General features: G+C 38.6%; 2 protein-coding genes across 3 annotated transcripts; one reads left to right on the top strand and one right to left on the bottom strand.

Moving 5' to 3' along the window:
* Positions 1-371: 371 nt before the first annotated feature.
* On the top strand, positions 372-5,083 carry LOC122991059 (G protein-regulated inducer of neurite outgrowth 3). The gene is made up of 2 exons (XM_044364664.1): positions 372-551; positions 1,065-5,083. Exon 2 carries the CDS (start codon positions 1,095-1,097, stop codon positions 3,285-3,287), a length of 2,193 nt encoding a protein of 730 aa, XP_044220599.1. The 5' UTR covers positions 372-551; positions 1,065-1,094; the 3' UTR covers positions 3,288-5,083.
* Positions 4,629-18,070, bottom strand: cdhr2 (cadherin related family member 2). 2 transcript variants are annotated; one of them, XM_044364663.1, is made up of 32 exons: positions 17,992-18,070; positions 17,691-17,883; positions 15,408-15,464; positions 15,263-15,322; positions 15,016-15,155; positions 14,872-14,922; positions 14,694-14,783; positions 14,314-14,403; positions 14,098-14,220; positions 12,580-12,726; positions 12,307-12,382; positions 12,102-12,211; positions 11,677-11,898; positions 11,420-11,569; positions 11,152-11,313; positions 11,003-11,064; positions 10,672-10,915; positions 10,132-10,371; positions 9,983-10,052; positions 9,314-9,901; positions 9,099-9,170; positions 8,402-8,451; positions 8,142-8,293; positions 7,920-8,016; positions 7,742-7,830; positions 7,520-7,591; positions 7,102-7,234; positions 6,256-6,377; positions 5,986-6,099; positions 5,817-5,900; positions 5,461-5,524; positions 4,629-5,374 (listed from the first exon to the last, which is right to left on the bottom strand). In XM_044364663.1, the coding sequence occupies exons 3-32, from the start codon at positions 15,460-15,462 to the stop codon at positions 5,225-5,227; spliced, it is 3,879 nt and encodes a 1,292-aa protein (XP_044220598.1). In that variant the 5' UTR covers positions 15,463-15,464; positions 17,691-17,883; positions 17,992-18,070; the 3' UTR covers positions 4,629-5,224. The 2 variants fall into 2 exon arrangements, with proteins under 2 accessions (XP_044220598.1, XP_044220597.1); XM_044364662.1 differs by having other exon boundaries at positions 17,691-18,061.
* Positions 18,071-20,889: the final 2,819 nt, after the last annotated feature.

Raw genomic sequence — 20,889 nt, 5'->3', positions numbered from 1 at the left:
ATTGTATGTATTACTTAAAAGCGGTGATCCATTATTAAAGTGAAAATCCCACCTCTGCATATTTCACCCTCCCTCCAGAAGCCCTCATCCCGATTACCTGTACTGACATGAAAGCTTTTATCACCAACTAATGCCTTTTCAAAAATTTCTTTAGCAAAGCCAGTGTATCAATTCACATGTTTATCTCTCTGCACACAGTTGCCATTGTGTTGCTATGAGAACCTGGAGTTAATTACTATGATTTACTGATGATTAGAGGGCTGAACATAGATTTTGTCATTACATTACCACTCACTGCCAGAGCCTGACCGTGGTTTCCAGGGAAACTAGAAATCTGAAGCTTTTCAATAGACACAGCCACAGCTTAAAGAGCGAGGATTGCCTGAGATAGATTCTTCTAGAGACAAACCTGTAGCCACTGCAATCAGTACCAATCAACAGGGGGGATATACGGACAGATGAGGGTCTCAATCAGCAGTGAGATTTATGATGTTTGACCTAAATCTGAGAGAGAGTTATGGAGAGACTTCAGACTGACTTGGACTGCTGAGGTATGTCTGTGGCTCGTGATCTCCCGCAATTTGATTTATCGTGTTTGTTTTCATAGTTCAAATTTGAGAGGTACACTGAATTCTTGTGCATGATCTTGGTTTCTTGTGATTATGCTCTAAAACAGAGGTTAAATATAAACTATGTGGATGTATTTTAGGGTAAAGTGCAAAGAGAGAGATCATTACAATATGAGACATAATCACAGTAAAATGTTGGAAGGAATCTAAAAATTTGACATTTAAAATGCAGTTAAATCATGTGTTTGATTATAGTAAATACCCCAGTTAACAGTGATCTAATATACTAAATTAAGCATGTGATTAATTTCACTCAAGTAGTAGCAGTGACGTAACTTGGTTACATATCAGTGTTTGGATACTTGACATCCATATCGTGTGAGAGGATATTTTTATCACAAAAACAAACCATCGTTCTGTCTTCCACTCATGCTGGGGCTGTTTTTGTAGTTACCGATTACAAACAGTATGTCACTGCTGTGTTATTCCCTGCAGGTACGTCTACCAATTTTATGCAGAGACAGAATGGGAAGCCTTAAGGATGAGATGAGAGGTCTCAAAGAGGACCACCAGTCTTGTGAGAAGACAGATAATGGAGAGCATCCAGGCAGCTCAGATGGCAGCACTGTGCCTCAGGCACCTCAGATAAACACCAGTCAAGACTCTACAACTCAAGGGGATTATCAGCCAGAAATACACATGAATACCAGCTATGTTGAGGAGAGTGATGGAGAGCCGATATCCAAAGATCAAGTGCTTTCAGGAGGGGTTTGTGACAGCAATGACCAATCAGACTCTATACAAATTAAAGACTGTACGCAGACTGATGACATCCCTCTGATGCAACAACCTGAGACTGATAAAACAACAGCAGACAATGAGACGACAATCTCTAATAAGTTCCTGAGAGATGGAGAAGCTGAAATTCAGAGGGGAAGGTCTGAGGAAAAAAACATGGATCAGGAGAGTGAAAAGGTGGCAGAAAATGAGAATATCTTGGAGCCTGTGCTATCAACTCCAGACCCCTCTGACACATATTCCCCTGCACCTTTCGGGCAGCACCACATGCGCACACAGGTCAGTCTGGAGGTGGTCCAGTGTCGCTCTGCAGCCACTAGCCCCATGACGCCTCCTGAGGGAGAACATTCCTTCTTCTTCCCCAGCTCTTTTGGGAGATCCGAAGCTAAAGATGCTGAGCTGCAGGTGGGTCAGCAGGTTGAGTTCTGCTCTGTCGCCACGTCCCCCATGACCCCAAAGATGCCTTCGACCACAGCTTTCCCAGAGCTTATCGGCAGAGAGACAGTGCAGAAGGAGGAGAAAGTGAAAAAGATTGAGGGGCAGGGTGGGAGCGGCCGACAAGAGAGTTTCCCCGCGACAAAAAGTCCAACAGAGGCTGAGTCAGAGATAACTGGAGCTTTGAAATTTACCACATCAAAGGAGCTGACTGAAGTCTTCAGCTGCCCTGCTGCTGGGTTAAGAGATTCACAAGTAACTCTGGAGGATAGTAATCACCAGTGTAAGCAGCAGAGGATGGGAAGCATGGACCAAGACATTACTATCCTGGTGACCCACTATGGCAACACTGAGGAGGAAGAGGGAGAAAAGGCTGAGTCATCTTTTTATTCCATTGAGCCAGAGATGGTCAAGATAGATGAGTTTGAGGAACTCGGAGAAAATAGCAGTGATTTAAAGAAGGAGGATGGGAAGGAAAAGATCTCCTCAAAAATTGTTGACCCTGATCAGATCCAGGACACCTCAAACAAGATCAAAACTGAAGAAACCTCTGTTTCTGCAAATGACCAACCAAAAACAGATGTCAAATCCGAAAATTCAGAGGTCAAAGAAGAAAAAGAAGCATGTGAAGAGTTGAAAGACATTTCAGTGACAAAGCCTCCTGTGCCTGAATCTCCAGCTCCCTTTGGCTGCCACAACATCCGCACGCAGGTGAGCCTGGAAGTGGTGCAGTGTCAGTCTGCGGCCACCAGTCCCATGACCCCTCCTGAGGGGGACCAAGCCTTCTACTTCCCTAGCTCTTTTGGGAAATGTGGGGGTGTGAGTACAGAAACTAAAGATGCTGAGCTGCAGGTGGGTCAGCAGGTGGAGTTTCGCTCCGTTGCCACAGCACCAATGACCCCAAGAACACCCACGACTACAACTTTTCCTGAGATCAGAAAGGAAGCTAGCATAGAGGAGAAGATAGTGGAGGTGGAGGAGGATGAGAAGGAGCACGTGGGTACAGAGAGAGCTGAGGAAAAAGAGGAAGCAGTTAAAGAGGAGGAGAAAGTAACTGAAGAGAAAAAGTTGGAAGCAGCTGAGGAGGAAAACAGTGAGGAAAGAAATTGCAAGGAGAAAGGTGAGGAGAAAAGTGAGGAGCCGGTGCAGGAGGTGACCTGGGATGAGAAAGGGATGACGTGGGAGGTGTACGGGGCAGTGGTGGAAGTGGCCGTGCTGGGCTCAGCCATCCAGAAACACCTGGAGAAACAGGTGAAGAAGCAGAAGAAGCAGCCTTCCTTGCCTCCCCCGCCTCCACTCAACCCCACTGCCATACCTCTAATCCCAGAGCCCACCCAAGGATGCTCGGGTTCAGGTAAAGGACGGGCGGGGAAGAGGGGGGAGCAGGATGGCAAGGTGAGTCGACGCAGAAGAAACCCCTTCCGCCTGCTGATGGAGAACGTGCAGCAGCCACACTGTTGCTCCAGAGCTCATACCACCGAGTGAGTCATGTCAGAAGGCAACAATTAGCTGCCTTGGAGAGAAAAATCTGTGCTGGAAAATCATATGACAACTACATCTGATCTACAGCAACCTGTGATACAATGCTTTCACTGGTTAACTGGTGTTGAAAGTGTGAGACACAAATCCTCACTCAAGACAGAAAAAAAAGGACAAAAGTTGAAAATCAGCCATACAAGATGTTTATGTGTTTCTTTTTTCTTGGCTCAATCTTTTTTCATAAATTTCCTGTGACTTCTCGCCACACAGACTGGCAGTTTAACATGTCCACATATGGAAAAATGAGGGTGATATATCAATTTCATCGTTGGCTCTTCCCCTTTAATGTTTTTCACTCAGACCATTCAGATGTCCACTGAGTCATTTTTGCTGTTGATGCTTTTTTTGATGCACCTCAGACAATATGAAGCCATGGCAACAAGCTTATCCTCCTCTTGGTTGCTAAAAAGCTTAACGCAGCTCGGACAGAGAAAGATGATAGTAGAGTTACAGTTTTTGATTGTGATTCATGACCTCATGGTTAGTCGTTACAATATGGAGGTCGTTTTTTTTAGGATGTGTGGGAATTAAAATGGATCTAAATGTTGCCTTGATGTGTGTGTGGAAGGAGTCCCTACCATTAGTGCAGGTGTTTGTATGTCTCATCTTCTGCTTTTAGATTTGGCACAATGCTTTGACTTGTTTGTATTGTGAAAAGTATGAAAATGTACTTATGACAAGAGCACAATCATGATCATTCTACTCCCGATAGGAGGGTAGTTTTAGTCATTCCTAGTTAGTGTAATTTAATGCCATGATTAGTGATTCAGTTGTAAATTACATGATGCAAATAATTTCTAATGTGTTTTATCTCAGAGGTTGTTACAGTTTCAGTGATGTTGGTGTTCACACATTAATTCCATAAAATTGGGATCAAATCCACATTTTAAATTTTGTTTATTCACAGATTGCACTTGTGATACATTCATTTAGATGTCAGTATATTTTCAATCTGCTGCTTGTACAAGCTCACAAGCTCAAACTGCATGAAGTTTTATTTCAGCAAACAAGAATCTCAAACCCAAAGCAAACACTGACAACAACATGCTTCATGTTAAACCTTTTGGTTGTGATTAGAAGTAAGGATGTTCATTAACAATATTATTTTCTCCTTGATTTTCTTTTGAAGAGTAGAACAGGCTGCATTTGTAATTAGCATTGTATGTTGACTTAGCTTATTTATAATTTATTTCAAAGCAAACCAAACAGTTTTTAAAACATTGCTTCATATATTAACAAAAATAAAGTGATTCATGTGTGCAACAAAATAATGTTTTGCTTGTTTTCCCATAGATGTTGTCCAATTTTTATAATCTTGATTTTGATTTGATTGAAGTTTAAGTGTGAAGACAGTTTTAAAGTTAAAAGTTAAAGTTTAAAGACACTTTGGGAAACATGCTTATTCGCCTTCTTGCAGAGGATTAAATGAGAAGATCAATACCTCTCTCGTGTCTCTGCACTGAATATGAAACAACATCCAGCAGGCAAGTGGTTTCAATTTTTGTCATCTAAGTCTCTGCAAGTGGATAAACATATTTCCCAAAAGTATTCCTTCAATTGTTCAACAAACAAAACAGTTCTCGATCAATAAATCATTACATTGTTATTATCACAGAGTAACACCTTCCATTTTGGTTTTCCTTTTTGCTTTACTTGAACTGAATTTTTAGACAACTCATCATTTTAGATGCCATGAATATTGTGCATAAGCCATACTAGAAGCTTAATAATACATTGGTACAGAACAGAAGGCTTTTTAAAGACGTATGGTCTTCATCCAACACCATCAATGCTTGATTGGCAATTTGGTTAACCTGACTACAGAGAAGCAACATATGTCCATCTGAGGCCTCTGGTCAGTGTCTTTATCATGATTATTTCCATTACAGGTCTGTAGTGCTGAATGCAGGGTTAGTAAAACCCATATGCACATTGTTGGAGCCTTTCTTCTGGCCCTGCTGAGCCAGCGCAGCACCCAGAGGCTCAATGTAATCTGGTAGCTCATTGTCCTCTTCCTCCTCCAGGATCATATTCTAATGAGCAGCAGACAAGTTTTAAAATTAGACCACATTCTAATATTCATAAGTACAAATGAAGATGAGTTGTAATTCAGACTCACCATGGTGGGTTGTGAATTCTTTTCAGACATGGCTATGTCATCACTGTAGTCCAGGGAGTTGAGGCTTCAGTGGGAAAGGGAGCAAAGTACATACAGTATGTACAGTTAATCATTTGAGAAGAAGAGTGTTCAGGTTTTTCATTTGGATAAAGGTCACATGGCATTGCTCAGAGCCTAAAGACAGCTCTCCATCACAACACTATGATAAAACGTTCACCTGGAAACAATCCAAGTTTATTAACCAGTACTGCTACAGCAGAGAGGAGCGTGAGCCACCACCTTCTCAATCTGTGGCCAGCATGAAAACAATCACCATCAACAGATGGTGAAGATAGTCAAGGGAAGGTTTTCTTTACCTGACTTTGTCAACATCTGAGCACTCCTCATCTAAGTCCAGGACCATGGCTGTGTCGAAGTTGAGGTTGAGTACAGGGTTAGCCCTAAAGAATAACATGGAGTCAAAATAAGTCCTATTGTTCATTCATTCATATTCCTTTGTTACTGGAGAGGCTATCGTCTTCTCACCCCTCCATGGTGTACTTGTTGGTTCCAGGCACCACAGCACCGCCTTTCTGGTTGTCAGAAGTCACCATGGATGCAGAGTTCATGGCTTTAGCTGCCTTTAGCTTCCTCCTGTAGCTGTAGAGTGAAATGAGAGTGAAGTGAGTTGATTAATAAAACCTTTCATAAATGTTTTTATATTGACAATACTTTGGAAACAGGAACGTGGAGCCACTGGGATTAACAATGCGTCCTGTCCCGTCCTTTCCTGTTTATTCCAAATGCGTTTCTTACTTTCTGCGAGTGCACACCAGTGAAGTGGTGAGGACAGCCATCACGATGACGAGGCCTCCCACTATCCCCAGCAGGATGTACTGCAGAGGGTCTACTTCTGGACTCTGCACAGAAGACTGCCCCTGAAACACAAGAAAGAAATCTTTCTTTAGTAAAACAAAACCACCTACTATGATAATCATTTATTTTATCTTTATTTGTCTATGAACAATTTGACTATATTTCAAACATGAAAACAATTAACTGACACCTTGCTATTCTGTAAGTCCACCTGCCCTCAACTGTTAATAAAGTCTGATTATTGCTGAAGGACAGTATGATTACTTTGTGCAAATAAACATAAAAATGTTTTGACAGACTAACAGCTTTGTGGATGTTGCTGAATCAGAGGCTAATTATATCATCAATATGTTGCACATTTGGAGCAATCTCTCAATCTAATTACTGTTTTTTCCACAACTCACTTGAGTGATTGATCACTGCATGGAAGTTTGTATACTCTATTTTAAATCAGATACAGTGACAATATCATGAATCTAGGCTGTAAAAGGGACTGCTGGCTAGAAGAAACTACTGCAGTTAACGGCAGTCTTACTCACTTTGATTTAGTTTAACTTGGAGTTCATTTTCAGAGATTCACTGTCTCGGATAAAACATAATCTCTTCTGGTAAAATGCAAAACTAGGCAGCAGCGGCAGTGGGAGAGGAAATGATAGATATCTACTCCAAAAAGTCACAAGGGTCATGTACATACTGCTTTAATTAAGTTATTGAATGAAGTGCAGCTAGGATTCACTACAGAGAAAAGACCAAAGCTTTCAGAAAATGAAACTGCTCGTGACTTACAATGTACGTGAGGCCCAACTGTCCCAGTACAGGAAAATGTTCAGGATCAGAGAGCATCTTTTCCACTTCATTGGAGGCGAGAGCACTTCCGTTGGAATAGACAAAATATGCCTCCATGATGGAGCCACCCGCTCTGAGAGAGGAGAACAACTTACTTACACACTTAAAAAAATGAAGCTAAATGAACAATTTCAGCTTTTTAAAAATCTAAATATTACACTGCTATAATTATCATCTACTATTATCAGTAAATATTTCACCCTCAACAATGTGATTGTTTAAAGGAACACTGGCACCACCTAGTGAACAAAAACAGTCCATGTATGCTAGTGAAAACACCAGCCAATAATTTATTATCTGTATTGGTATTTACAGACTGTGTAATTAAAATTTAGAGGTAATCTTAAAAGTTACTTGCCTGGTTTCTTCAGAAGAGTCAGGCCCAATTGAAACAACTTCAACAGCAGCCTTGGTGGCAGCAGTAAGCGCCCTGGCAATGTATAGATGAGAGAAAATACCAAGTCAGGTTAGATTTAACTAAACACGTTAGAAAAACTTCTTTCAATTCCCTGTCATCAGATGCAAACTCTCAAAAATAAAACCAGGTTACTAATTTACAGTATAGCATGAAGATATGTACCTGATGATGGTACCCAGGTTTTTTTCAACTTCAGCTTGGGTTGATACAAATCGAAGTACAACTTTATACGATTTGTCAACTGTGAAAATCTGCAATATAGAAAGAACAGAAATATTGACAAACGGTGCAGTCTTACTGTCCGCCTGCTGTTTTCAGCTGCATGATTTCAGTCACTCACCTCCAGTACGGTGTTGGTGGAGAGGTCACCAGTATCAGTTGCACTAACTGTTACCAAATACTTCCCTTTTAGTTCCAGGTCAAGCACTTCAGTAGTTCTGTGTGAATGTGGAGAAACCATGAGTGCAGCAGTAAACAGCAAAGCTCGTGAGAAAACATAAACATGTGTTTAGACCAGAATGAGTTATGGCAGCATGATGCTGATGGATGACTTTGTACTCACTGAATAATCCCGACATAAACATCCCTCTGCTGTGTGGTGACGGCCTCAAACAGCATCCTCTGGGTAGTTGTTTGATTCATGGTGTTTTCAAAGAGCACTGATGTTACTTTAAACTCAATCTGCTTATTTACTCCAGAGTCACGGTCTGTAGCCTGAGAGCAGCAAGAGACACGAGCAGAATGTCCAGACATCATGTCACGTACAGTATATCAATGACAAGCTGAAATCATGTCAGGCATTTGCATTTCACTCATACTCACAGTGACTCCTGCAACCGATGTCCCCTTACTTGCACTTTCTGACACCACAACTTAATTCCAAAAGAAGGAAAATCATTATTAAACTTCAAATTTAGTGGAATAAATCTTAGATTATTATGTTCTCAAAACAGTCAAAGTGACAAAAATGATGAAATTCAGCCCCAAAGTTGTATGATTTTTACACCTGTTCAAAAAGAAAAAGTTTATTTATTTAAATGACTTGCTCAGAAGAGAATTTCTTGTAAATTTGACTAGTGTCACTTTAGATCAGCGGTTTGGGACCCTCCCAAGATTAGTGTGAGGGGTCACCAGACAATTTATAGGACAGGGGGAAAAAAACATATAAACAGAACTATCTTTTTTGTGTGTGTGTTTTTAATAATTATTATTATATAACATTATAGCACATCAACAGATCTTTCTCTATGACAACTGAGCAAACTCCATCCAATGATGAAGGTCATGTGATACGATTAAAAGTTTGTAAGTGGACCATGAGCTAAGATTGCTTTGTCATAATCCTCTAATTAGTTTTTTGTTTGTTTGTTTGTTTTTTCTTGAGAATTCCTGGATTTTTTCACAGGACAAAACATTATTAAAATAAAATGTGTAAAAAAAAGAGAGAGATATGCAAGTGCAAGGTGTCACAAGGTTGGAAACTGAAAAATGTTACTTACAATCTCAGATATACACTCACCATACACAGAATCTGAGTAGATAAATTCTGGAGCGTTGTCATTGATGTCTTCAATGATGATCTCCATTCGTTCTGAAATGATCCGAAGAAAAACAGTGAAACAGCTTGTGTGTGGGATGTGTGTTTGTAGATCTGTATTTGAGTATTTTCATGCTTTCACTGATTATACTTGATGCTCTAATGTTTTTGTTATCTGTAAATAACCCAGTGCTGACCTGTAGTGACACTGTTGTTCTCTCCTTTCTCTGTGTGCTTGTCTACCACCTGAGCCTCCACCCACACCTGGTCACATAGCTCATAATCCAACACGTGCTCCGGGTTGAGTCTCACTTCCCCTGTCGGTTCCAGGATAACATAGTCGCAAGGTGCCAGAGAGCCGTTGCATCTGCAATTGATGGATTCCAGCTCGTAGATCAGTGAGTGGTTCCCGTCTTTGTCCTGCGCTGTGAAATTCCCAATAGCCTCGCTGATGGTGGTGTTCTCTTTCACTTTCACAACAGGCGAAGGCGGCTTGAACTCGGGCCTCTCATCATTCACGTCCAACACTTCCACCTCCACGTCCTTTACAGCTGTTTTCTGCTCCAGATCTGTGGCCTCCACTCGCAGCTTGAAGTGCTTGCGATTGCTCTCATAGTCCAGCTCAATGTCTGGGTCCACGGTGATGTTCCCCCTGTAACCCCTCTCCTCTGCAAAGGTGCGAATGATAAAACTGCCAAAGCTTCCCTCAATGATCCTGAAAGAGATGCGGTTAAAGTCTGTCGTTTGGTCCAAATCCTCAGCATAGACAGAACCCACAAATGCACCTGATTGGATGGAAAAATAAAATGAATACCTTAACAACAGTTATGAAGACTTGAAAGCTCTTTGCAAAGTGAAATACTGACCTTTTACTCCTTCTTTAACAGAGAATTTGTAAGAGGAGGCTTCAAATTCTGGCTTGTTGTCATTGACGTCCTGGGATGCATTAAATGGAAACATCAGTAGAGGCAGCATCAGTAGCATCACAGCACCAATAATTGGTTACAAGACTTACCTCTACATTGATGATAACTTTGACCATGGTGGATAAGGGGGGAGTACCCTTGTCAGTAGCTGTAATGTTAAGCTCAATCCTTCCATCCATATCTGGGTCCAGAGCTTCACGGTCCAGTTCACCGCTGTTTGTCAACACACCTGTGTCAGGGTCTATGGTGAAGTTATCGCTGTACTTGCTCGGCACAATTGCAAACACAATTTTGCTGTTTTCCGTATTGGGTTCATCGGCATCAGTAGCCTATCCGAACAAGACAAGGTGGAAGAAACAGTAAAGACAGGAGTATATAATTCAGTCAAGTTCTTCCACACCAAACAACTGTTGCCACAATGTTGGAAGAGCATTACTGTCCACGTCTTCCATCTCCAAAATCATGAAAATTAGTCCACAGTTTTGCCTTTCAAATAGCTTTTTTGCAACTTTTACTATTTCCATCTACCAAAGTGAAGACACGCAATCACATATTTTTCATTAAAAATTTGTGTGATTTAGGTTTTTATCAATGTATTAATACAAAGAATCAAGGAAATAAGAAGTTACCTCTATCTTAAGTTTAAACTCTCCACCCTCTTTAACAAACTCAAGGTAAGAGTCTCTGTTGATGACTGGATGCTGGTCGTTGATGTCAGTCACGGTGATCTCCAGCACTGTGGTGCCGGGTTTGTCGTCAGTGTCTATGGCCTGCAGAGTCGCTGAATACAGAGATCTGACCTCACGATCCAACAGAGTTCTGTTTTTCACATAAACTGCACCCGTTTGTGGCTCCACATCAAAATACAGAAGTCTGGAAAGCAGATATGGCCTGTTTAGTGGTGTGTCTTGATATTCAAGTAACCAGAATAACTGCAGTTTGGTTTAAGTGTAGACATACATGCTTTCTGGAAGAAGTCTGTAGGTGATGTTGCCTTGATCCATCGTGTCAGGATCCTCTGCCTATGAAAGAGTTTTAAGAGTATTTAAGAGTTTCTTACATACAAGTTCAAACTGTCTGATTAAAACTCAAGGCTGTAAAGGACTTACAGTAATGTTGGCCACTATTGTCCCAACTGGAGAGTGTTCAGCCACCTGCAACTTGTATGTATTTTGTGGGAACTTGGGGCTGTTGTCATTGGTGTCCTTGATCTCAATAGTAACTGTGGCAGTGGAGGGGGAGCTGTGAGTTTCTTGATCTTCGGCAATCACCTGCACCACAACACAGAAAACACCTCAGACTAGTAAAGCACTTTAAAAATCACAAATGTGACAACGAAAAAGATAAAAGATGTCACTAATATTATTATCACAGCACCTGCAAAACCATTTGCTGTTTTTCTTCAAAATCCAGCTTTTGGGGCTGCTTGACCAGAAGCTGAACAATGCTATCTGACGAGGTAAATTGAGGTTCCACAGAAAACACATCCTTGTCAGGCCCTTCCAGGGTTAGTTTAGTATGTGCAACCTGTGAAAAAGCCAAGAAAGATTCTGGATACTTATTATACATACATTACAAGGAAAATGCACCTTTTAATTGAAGAATGTTCTCCATTTGTGGAGTTTCTTTTGTACCTTATCCAGATCTCTGACAGTCATGTTGATGGGAATAGCCCCCAGCGAGTGCTCAAAGACCTCTCCTGCGAAGTTATTCGCCCTCACACAGGAGAGATCATCGTCTGAGTCTCGGCACTTGTAAAACTCTGGCTTTTCGTCGTTGACATCGATGATGTTAATCTGTACATGTGCAGTGGTCTTGGCTTCGACCCCGTGGATGTTTGGTTTAGACTCAGTGGCCTAGAATAGAAGAGTTTCACCATAACCAGAGGTTTTGTTCATTTCCCATATTCCTTTTCTTCCTCGTCATGGTTGTTTTCTTTTTCAGTAAATATTTTGTCATAAATGCTTTGAAATAAACAATGTCTACATGTTTTGATATCCTCAATGAGGGCAGTAATTCCAGGTGATCAATGTAAATCTACAAGAGGGATTTTGCTTACCTTTACAATCAGGGTAACAGTATCACCAGTGGATTCTCTGTCAATTGGTGACAGTACAGATATAATGCCATTATTTGGTGAGATTTGAAACAGGCCATTTACTGTGGAGTCTGTCAAACAATGGGAAGAAAACAAAAACCTTTCTTACTCCCTCACTGCAAACAACTTATTGTTTATCATTATCGTTATAATTGTTGAAGCTCACTTTCAATGCTATAGATTATTTTATCATTGACTCCTATGTCCTGGTCCATGGCGGTCACTTTAAGCACTTCAGTGCCCTGCCAAAGAAAAAGGAGATTTTCTGATCAGATGAATGAGATTAAAGTCTCCTTATTTACACATAAACATTATAACAACTCTAAGCAGCCTTACTGCCTGCAGATTGTAGTAAAACTTTCATTTCCTTTTCATTCACACTTTGAATATTAATATGAATCCATCTTTTCCACTCTGATTAAAATCCATCAGCACTCACCACAGCAGAATTCTCTACAACTTTCTCAATGTAGGGAAGACCGAGGAACTGTGGGTCGAGGTCTGGGACATCCACAACGGTAACAAAGGAAAAAACCGAGCTTGACTGGAAATTAGTTACGTTGTAATAACACTGGCCTCCACCATCCTGTTGTGGGACACACAATGTTGTTGAAATTCAAAAATGTTGTCCTTCTTGTAAAAGAGGATTTTGTTTGCCACAATAATAACTATAGATTGGTGAAGTGATTATTATTGATTAATCATAATATCAGTTAAAATATAATGGATGATATTACTAATAAACAGGACACTTATTTCTAATTAACTTAAATGTATAAAACCAGTAAGTGAAATGCAATTAAACTGAAAAATCAGTGTGATTATTTTTAACATTTGATTCTGTGTGCATGACAGTGTTGTTTGGTAAATACAAAAAGTAGTGTTTAAATTTAGCTCCGCATTTGGTGGTATAATCACTGAGTAAAGACAGAATGAACTTTGACATAAAATATTGATTGACTTGTTCAAATACTATTTTTTCACTGTATCAATTGAATAATTAATATCAAATAAATTACTCGTGATTTTCATATTAAGATCATGGTAAATGTAAAAACAGCTGAATTCAATACTCAACAAACCAAAATGTTGGCTGTAAATGTTATAGCATGCTCCTCAGTCTACCTTGAAATTTAATTATTAGTTAACTTAAGTGAACTGTCCCATATGGAGTAGTCTGCAATTAAAATACACTAGTTAAATTTCTTGTTGAGAGTCAGACAAGAAGATTGATACCACTTTCACGGGAGTTGGTTAGCTTAGCTTAGCAGAGAGGGCAAAACAGTTGACTAGACCTTGGAAAGTTCCAGGCTAGCTGTTTTCCCCTGTTCTCAGTCTTTATGCTAGGCTAAGCTGCTTAGGTTTGCTGGCTGTAGTTTCATATTTGACGACAGATTTGAGAGTAGTAATAATCTTTGCAAGAAAGCAAATAGCAAAATATTCAACTTATTCATTTGGCAGACGCTTTTGTTCAAAGCGACATACAAATGAGGTAGAACTATTGCTCTAACAACTGGTATTTCTTTACAACTATTGCTTTCAAGATTCAAGGAACCCTGACATTATGTTTATGTGTTAGTATTGATTATCAAGGCATCTTTAAGGGATTCTTTCCCAGTAGTTCCACTTTTCTTGCTTGTGCAATGATTTTTAAAAGTTGATTAATTTTTTTTTTTAATTATTTAAAGATGCTGCACTTTTGGCAGGTTTTGCACGTTATTAGCAATCCATACTAAATATGAGAACAAGCTGTTATTGAAAGCTTCAGAGGGTTTAAGTGGCAAGAAAACTGTATATTCACTTTCAAATCAGCTCATGTTTCACTGCACATGCTGCATTGTCATTCAAACTGTGTTTAGTCAACAGCTGCCTGGCAAAGCACTGTCAGGTCGGTATCAATGTTATTATTAAGAGCAAAATTATAAAACCCAAAGTCATCTATAAACATAATACTTACAGTTGCGTTAATCTTCAATCGATAGAAAGTGCTCAGTTCAGTGTAATTTAGATTTCCATTTAATTTGACTTCCCCAGTAAAGGGTACAATACTGAATAGATTGAATCCTTCACTTGGAGTAACCTAGAAAACACGTGTAAAAGATAATGTTAATAACATTCATAGAACATCAGAATGTAATATTAATGAGTTACATGATTTAAGAAAGAAACTTACTTCATCTATGCTGTATCTAATCACAAAGGCGCTTCCAGTGTCTGCCTCAGTTGCCTCCGCCTTAAATAGAGTTGTACCTATTGGGGCATTCTGATAAATTGGATGGAAAAAAAGAAGAGAACCAAGAAATCAAACGCAATAATCCTGCTCAGTATTAACAATTGTTTTGTTGTAATTTTGACATCACAATTAATGCTTTTCTCTCACAGAGACTTGGAGTATATGGTTTAACTAAAGGAATTTATACAGGGGATTTAACAAGACACACACACACACACACACACACACACACACACACACACACATACATACATACACACATGTCTATATAAAAGTTAAAAGAATTAAGTAATGAAGGAATTTAAAGATGTTTGACTCACTTCTGCGATCTCAGTATCATACTCAGCCTTCACAAATATAGGTTTGTTGTCATTGGCGTCATCTATTACTAAAAGTAACGTTCCAGGTGTCTGAAAGACAATTCATGATGCACTCTGTGAACATAATGAACAAATTGATGGGGAATGGATGATTAAAGCTGTCTTAAATGTGACTTACATCATTGGAACCATCAGAGACAATAACTCCAAGTTCTATTGATGGAGTACTCTAGAATAAAAAAATGAATTGATAAAACACACATGCAGAACCAAAATGAAGTCAGTGACAATTGACGGGTTTCTCCACCACATCACACCATACCTCTCTATCCAGCTGCCTCTTGACTGATACGTCCCCAGTATTTTCGTTCACACTGAAGAGTACGGCATTGGCCTCAGTGAGTTTATAGGTTAGTCTGTCATTTTCTGGGTCTGATGCATGTATAGTAAACGCATAGGCACCTATGAAAATAACATCAGTGGAACATATAAAAATGTTTGCTGTAAACTGAGGCATAATATCACCAAAGTGAAATAAAAACAGTTTTCTGTATTTTACACATAGATACCTATGGGGGTGTCTTCGCACACGTGATAAATTTCTGTATCGATTGAGGGACTTTTATTTGCTGTAGAAACACACAATATTTAAATGTTAAGTAGTGATACAAAGATATAATGACAAAATTACAATAAAAATAACTAAATACTCACCGCTAGTTAAGCTGATAAGACACAACAGTAGTATGCTTCCTGTGATCCCCTCCATGCCTGCAAAGAAAAATACAGAGAAATCTTATAGCCAATAATCAATTCATTTATGAGGTCAATCGACAGAAATTAGTTGGCAACTATTTTAATAATCAGTTAATCATTCAAGAGTCTACAGCAGTGCTAGTGACTCTGTGAGGCTGACACAGAATGCTAACATGCTCACAGTGACTTAAGCTTTGCTGCTTTTCTGTTACTGTAAGTTTAATATTTTGGGGTTTTAGGACTTTTGTTTGGACAAAATAAGCAACTTATAGAAGTCACTATGACTTGAATGGACATTTTTTTACTACATTTTACAGACTAAACGATTAGTTGAAACAATAATTGACAGTTTGATTAATAATGAAAATCATTAGTTGCAGCTCTACGTAAAAGGTAAAAAAAAACCTATTTTAGTTATGAAATTTTAAAAGAGAATCCAGGAATTTTCATCTTTTGGCTTATTTAGAAAATTTGGTGAAATAAATCAACACTGATATTAGTTCCAAAACATTTTATGGAAACGTTTTAGATCACAACCAGCATATAACAGTGTGAATATTGTTTATATACGAGGTAGTAATTAAGTTCTTACTGGATACCTACTGGTAGGTACAAGGTAAGAAGCGCAGGGATATTGATATTATGGGATAACAGACGTTGTGTTCAGGAGGGACATAGAAATAAATTTCAGCATAAGTACTTTTTAATTACCTGGTTCATATGAAATAATTACAGGGTACAACATTCTTAGCCTATATGTACTTTCACAATAGCATAGAAAAGGAAACAATCTACATGTGGCACTTTTACTTGGTATAAAAAACTTTATTTTAAACCTTCATATAAAATGTGATATATTGACTTCTGATGTCATGTTCACAAATGAAAAGGTGCGTTATTGCTGCATTATTCTTTATACTGTATGTTGTCCAATAAACCACAACGGGCTTGTTTGTGACTTAAATTATATTTTTTCTGCCTCACTATTGTTTGTGATCTGACAGGTCTAGATTCTGCTCTAACCTGAGGAATCCTATATTGGATCCCAAAACTACAGTACTTGTCTACAGCATTATATAATTTTAAAAACATACACAGTGTACTTTTTAGCTACAGTTGCAAAGGTACATACCTCCCAGACTTTCAGCAATAAAAATGACTCCATATTTTAAAATGTTTAACAATATAATTTCCCAAAGAAAACCTTTTGTAAGTCTATCATAATGTAACAATATTTATGTGCTCTATAATCAATGAATGGACATTTTTTCTAAAGCATTAAACATTTTTATTCCTTTTGGTAGAATTTAACCACATTGAAGTTACTTGAAGGGAATCACAAAGGGAGAAAACTGCATTTTGCCCTGATTTCTATGGGTTGAAACTGAACAGCACGTTGCACTTTGTCTACACCCAAATTATAGCAGGTGTTCTGCCTCATGTGAAAACACCTGCTGTGACATCACTGGGTGGAGTGGCGCCAGAGGTGCCATAACATGCTTGGCAGTCTCAGTACAGAGAGAAGAGCAGTGTCAGTTTTCTGCCCTGCATGGTTTAGTGTTGATTTCAACTTTGATACTCATAAAGCTAGAGGTTTGCTGTAAGAGAAGCAGACGTAGACCTACACTGTGTAAAATGATGTTAAATTGGATAATCTGTCGTGTTTTCCAATGTGAGCACAATGAAACCAGCAATTGCTCAGGAGCAACATGTAGTATAACATGAGTAATTCTGAGTCTGAGGACGTCTTTGAAATTTTGCCTTATTTTCACTACAGCAACAAAGCAGAACCCTTTTATTTCACACAAATCTATTTAAGAGGTAAAAACAACTGAAGTTAATCTTCAAGTTCAGTCTTCAACAGTCCAAAATCAAGTCACACACTTCACAGTATGCATCTCAGTCTGATTTTACATTCATGATTCAGTTCCCCTTTAAGGATTTAAGGAACCCTGAATCTATATGAATGAGGGTTTTGTCACTAGTCCATTGTTTCTACTTAAAGACATAAAGTTAGAATCTGGCTTTTGGTTGGTTTTATCTTATGCAGATATTTTACTACGTCGGATCAAAGAGAGCGGCACATGTATTTCCTATTTCTAGTTTTTATTAGCAGATTTAAGCACACATATTTTAAGGAGAACTGCATTTGTTCTTTTTGAGATTGTCACTACACAATCAAACACCACACTAACACTTTAAAAAGGTAAATAGAATTAAAAATGCAGCAGTCAGACTTACCTGACGACGTTGACAAAGGGCTTCTCACTGACTGATGTCTAGATGAGACCTTTGACTCTTGGTCCTCCTAGTGATTATCGTCTCACGGTTGTAAATATAAATGATTAACACATGCAAGAAACGCACATCCAGTACAACGTGACAAAACCTTCTCCCTGTGTTTGTTCCTCATAGAAACCCAACAGCAGTAAAACTGTAAAAAGTGAAATAGATCAGCTTTGCAAAATTCAAAATGTCCAACTGTTTGCTCTCACACATGGCTACATTATGGCTGTGTAGTAGTGAGAGAAAAACTCCTCACTCTGTCATTGGCTGGCCGGCTCTGTCACCAGGACTGCATAGCCCCATGCCATAGTGGGTCACCAGTGTCCATACCAGAACCCCAGAAGCATCTGAATTGCTCTTTTGTTTGAATGGGCGCTTCTGTTGTCATGGCAATAACAGTAGTCTCTTTGCATGAGCAGAGGCCTTTCTAAAACGTGTCTCATCAGAACCAATCAGTGGACCGATGCCTTTTTTCAGAAAGCACAGATCCATGCACCTCCCTAATGAGCTCTTCCCAATAAAGCCCTCCTCCCTTTTTGGCCTGCTGTCCTAATTAAAGGGTTCCACACAAAGGATGATCTTCTCTGGTGCTCACTGGCTTCATTCACAAATGATCACTTTTGCCTCAAAACAAAAGCACAGCAATCCACTTCAGACAGAAAACATTTGTTAGTATATTTTATTAATTTTCCACAATTTCAAATGAAGTCTTACACGTAAAAATACACTAGGAAATCATTAAAAGTAAGCTACAAGCAAAGTGGTTGTTCTATAAAGTAGGGTCCAAAAGTCTGAGATCACTTTCCCATTCATTTGAAAGTGGTCTCAGACTTTTGGACCCTACTGGGGGTCTTTGGATTTTGAAAAGAATAACTTTTGATGCCATAAAATTGATTCTTTCTGTTATAAAACAAATAGAAAATCTAACTAAAAAGTATTTTTATTCATTGAAAGACACTCAGCTGACTTTTCAAAAGGGACGAAGAGTCTACCATGATAGTTAAACGTCAGCTTGCTAACGATGACATTGTGAACATGCTGATGGTATGTTTACCATCTTGGTTTAGTTTAGTGTGTCAGCATGATAATTTTACAATTAGCACTTTACACAGAGTACAGCTGAGGCGGATGGGAATGTGGTTTTGCAGATATTTGCCCAAAAACCAAAGTATTGGAGAAATTTAAGTTTTGAACTGATGAAAACTGGTGAAAAGTAAGGGGATCACTGAAGTTATTACAATTTTTCCTGAGGGGAAAGAATGTGTCGGTACCAAAATGTCATGGCAATCCATCCAATGGTCGTTAAGATATTTCAGTCTGGGCCAAGGTTTGATATCCCTAGAGCTGTGTTGGTTAAAAATGGTTTAGGCTCATTAGATTGAATTAGCAACAGAAGCAAAAAAAAGAGGATATGACTTGCTACAGTTTGGACCAGGACTTGTGACATCTTGAGTTGCTCTCCTGTGGGTATGGTAGAGCTTGGTCTGCTTAATGTGGTCCTTGAAAGCTCATTTGACATTTATTTTAAAAATATCAAATAACTACTCAGAAGCCCATGTAGTTCTTTATAATCTGTAACATTTAAAACTTGAGCAGTCTAATCAAAGTACATTACTGAAGGAGAATAAAACTATGAGTTAATTTGAGTCTTTTTTGTGCATGAAAGCGGGATCATGATGCCAATTTGTTGACTTGGTCTTTTAATGTGTCACATGTCAGAAAAAAAGTAGAGCGGTGAACAGAAGGCTCAGGATTAATAGAGAAATAATTCAGTTAGTTGAAGAGAATATTTGACTTTTTATGAGACAACCAAAGGTTAGTCCACAGTAATATTATCATTTACTTATGATAACAATCAGTGTAGATATATCACAGCCGTACCAGGCAACTATTCCCAAAATCTTATCCAATTAGACTTTGGTTTATTATGCAAAGTACTGAACACACCACTGCACTCTTGATCTAGCAATACAGCTATATCAGTGGGTGGGGATGTAATAAAACAGTGAAATTAATTCCAGTAAACAGAAACTTATATATGAAATAGATCTAGGGTCAGTCAGGGTGTTGTCTTTCCATAAACAAAATGATGTAATAAATCCTGATAAAGTAATGATGCACACTGACTCATCAATTAAAAAACATAATTTTGTAATGAGGATGACAGAAGACTGTAATTATATTGCACACACACTTGTGCCAACACAGCAACATGTTGGAAAGTTTTGGAAGGCTCTTTTACTACCTTACTTTTTAGGGTTATGAGTTCCTATATTTCATACATTTTTGTCTATATTTCCCCCTTTTTTTGTTCACTTCTTTATTATTTATGCATTTGTTTTTGTCTTTCAGTACTCATGAATGTTATCATTTTGTTTTGGGGAGAATTGCGTTTGTACTGATGTGTGTTTTGTCACTTCCTCAGGATTGAAGACGTCTGTCTTTCTGGCTTTTTTTGGGAGGGAATTAGTGTGTCTTAGGGTACATGATGTTTTCACTTATTTCATTTTAATACCAAAATGCAATAAATAACTGGCACACAATATAGGTAAATTAAAATCTTTTACATGGGTTAAATCCGTACCCAACTGATTGCTAGCAAATACTTACTTATGATTAAATGAGGTCACCACACAGTCAAATGAAGAGAGAATCACAGAAATCACAAGACTTGCTGTAAAACAATCCCTTAACATTTAACCTCAGACTGAATACTGCAAACTAACAGTTCCAGCTGTTGAACAGAAGTGAAAAATAAAGGAAGTGTGTAAAAAAAAAAAGTCTCTGTAAGGTTCCTCTTTATTTTTATTAGTGTAGAATCACAAATAGGATCATAAAGTGAGTTAGTATTTAAGTAGGTTTCTGTTCCCATAGAATAAGAAGTTAGAGAAGTTGAATATAAATAGATGTTATTTCAACTCTTCATATTAATCCTTCATGGCGTTTACTGTAAAGTCAACATATTCTACTACACAGACATTACTGAGGAGAAGATGTGGGGTATAGTGTAATTACTCAAGCCTGTACCAAGGAACAATTTGGGGGTATTTGTACTCATAATTACTTTCATTTCCAGCTACTTCATATTTCTACTCCACATAATTTATGAGGGAATTATTGTACTTTTGACAGCACAACATTGATCTGACAGCTT

The sequence above is a fragment of the Thunnus albacares genome, chromosome 10 (genome assembly GCF_914725855.1).
Source record: "Thunnus albacares chromosome 10, fThuAlb1.1, whole genome shotgun sequence".
Taxonomy (NCBI): domain Eukaryota; kingdom Metazoa; phylum Chordata; class Actinopteri; order Scombriformes; family Scombridae; genus Thunnus; species Thunnus albacares.
This window is presented reverse-complemented; position numbering and strand designations above follow the sequence as displayed.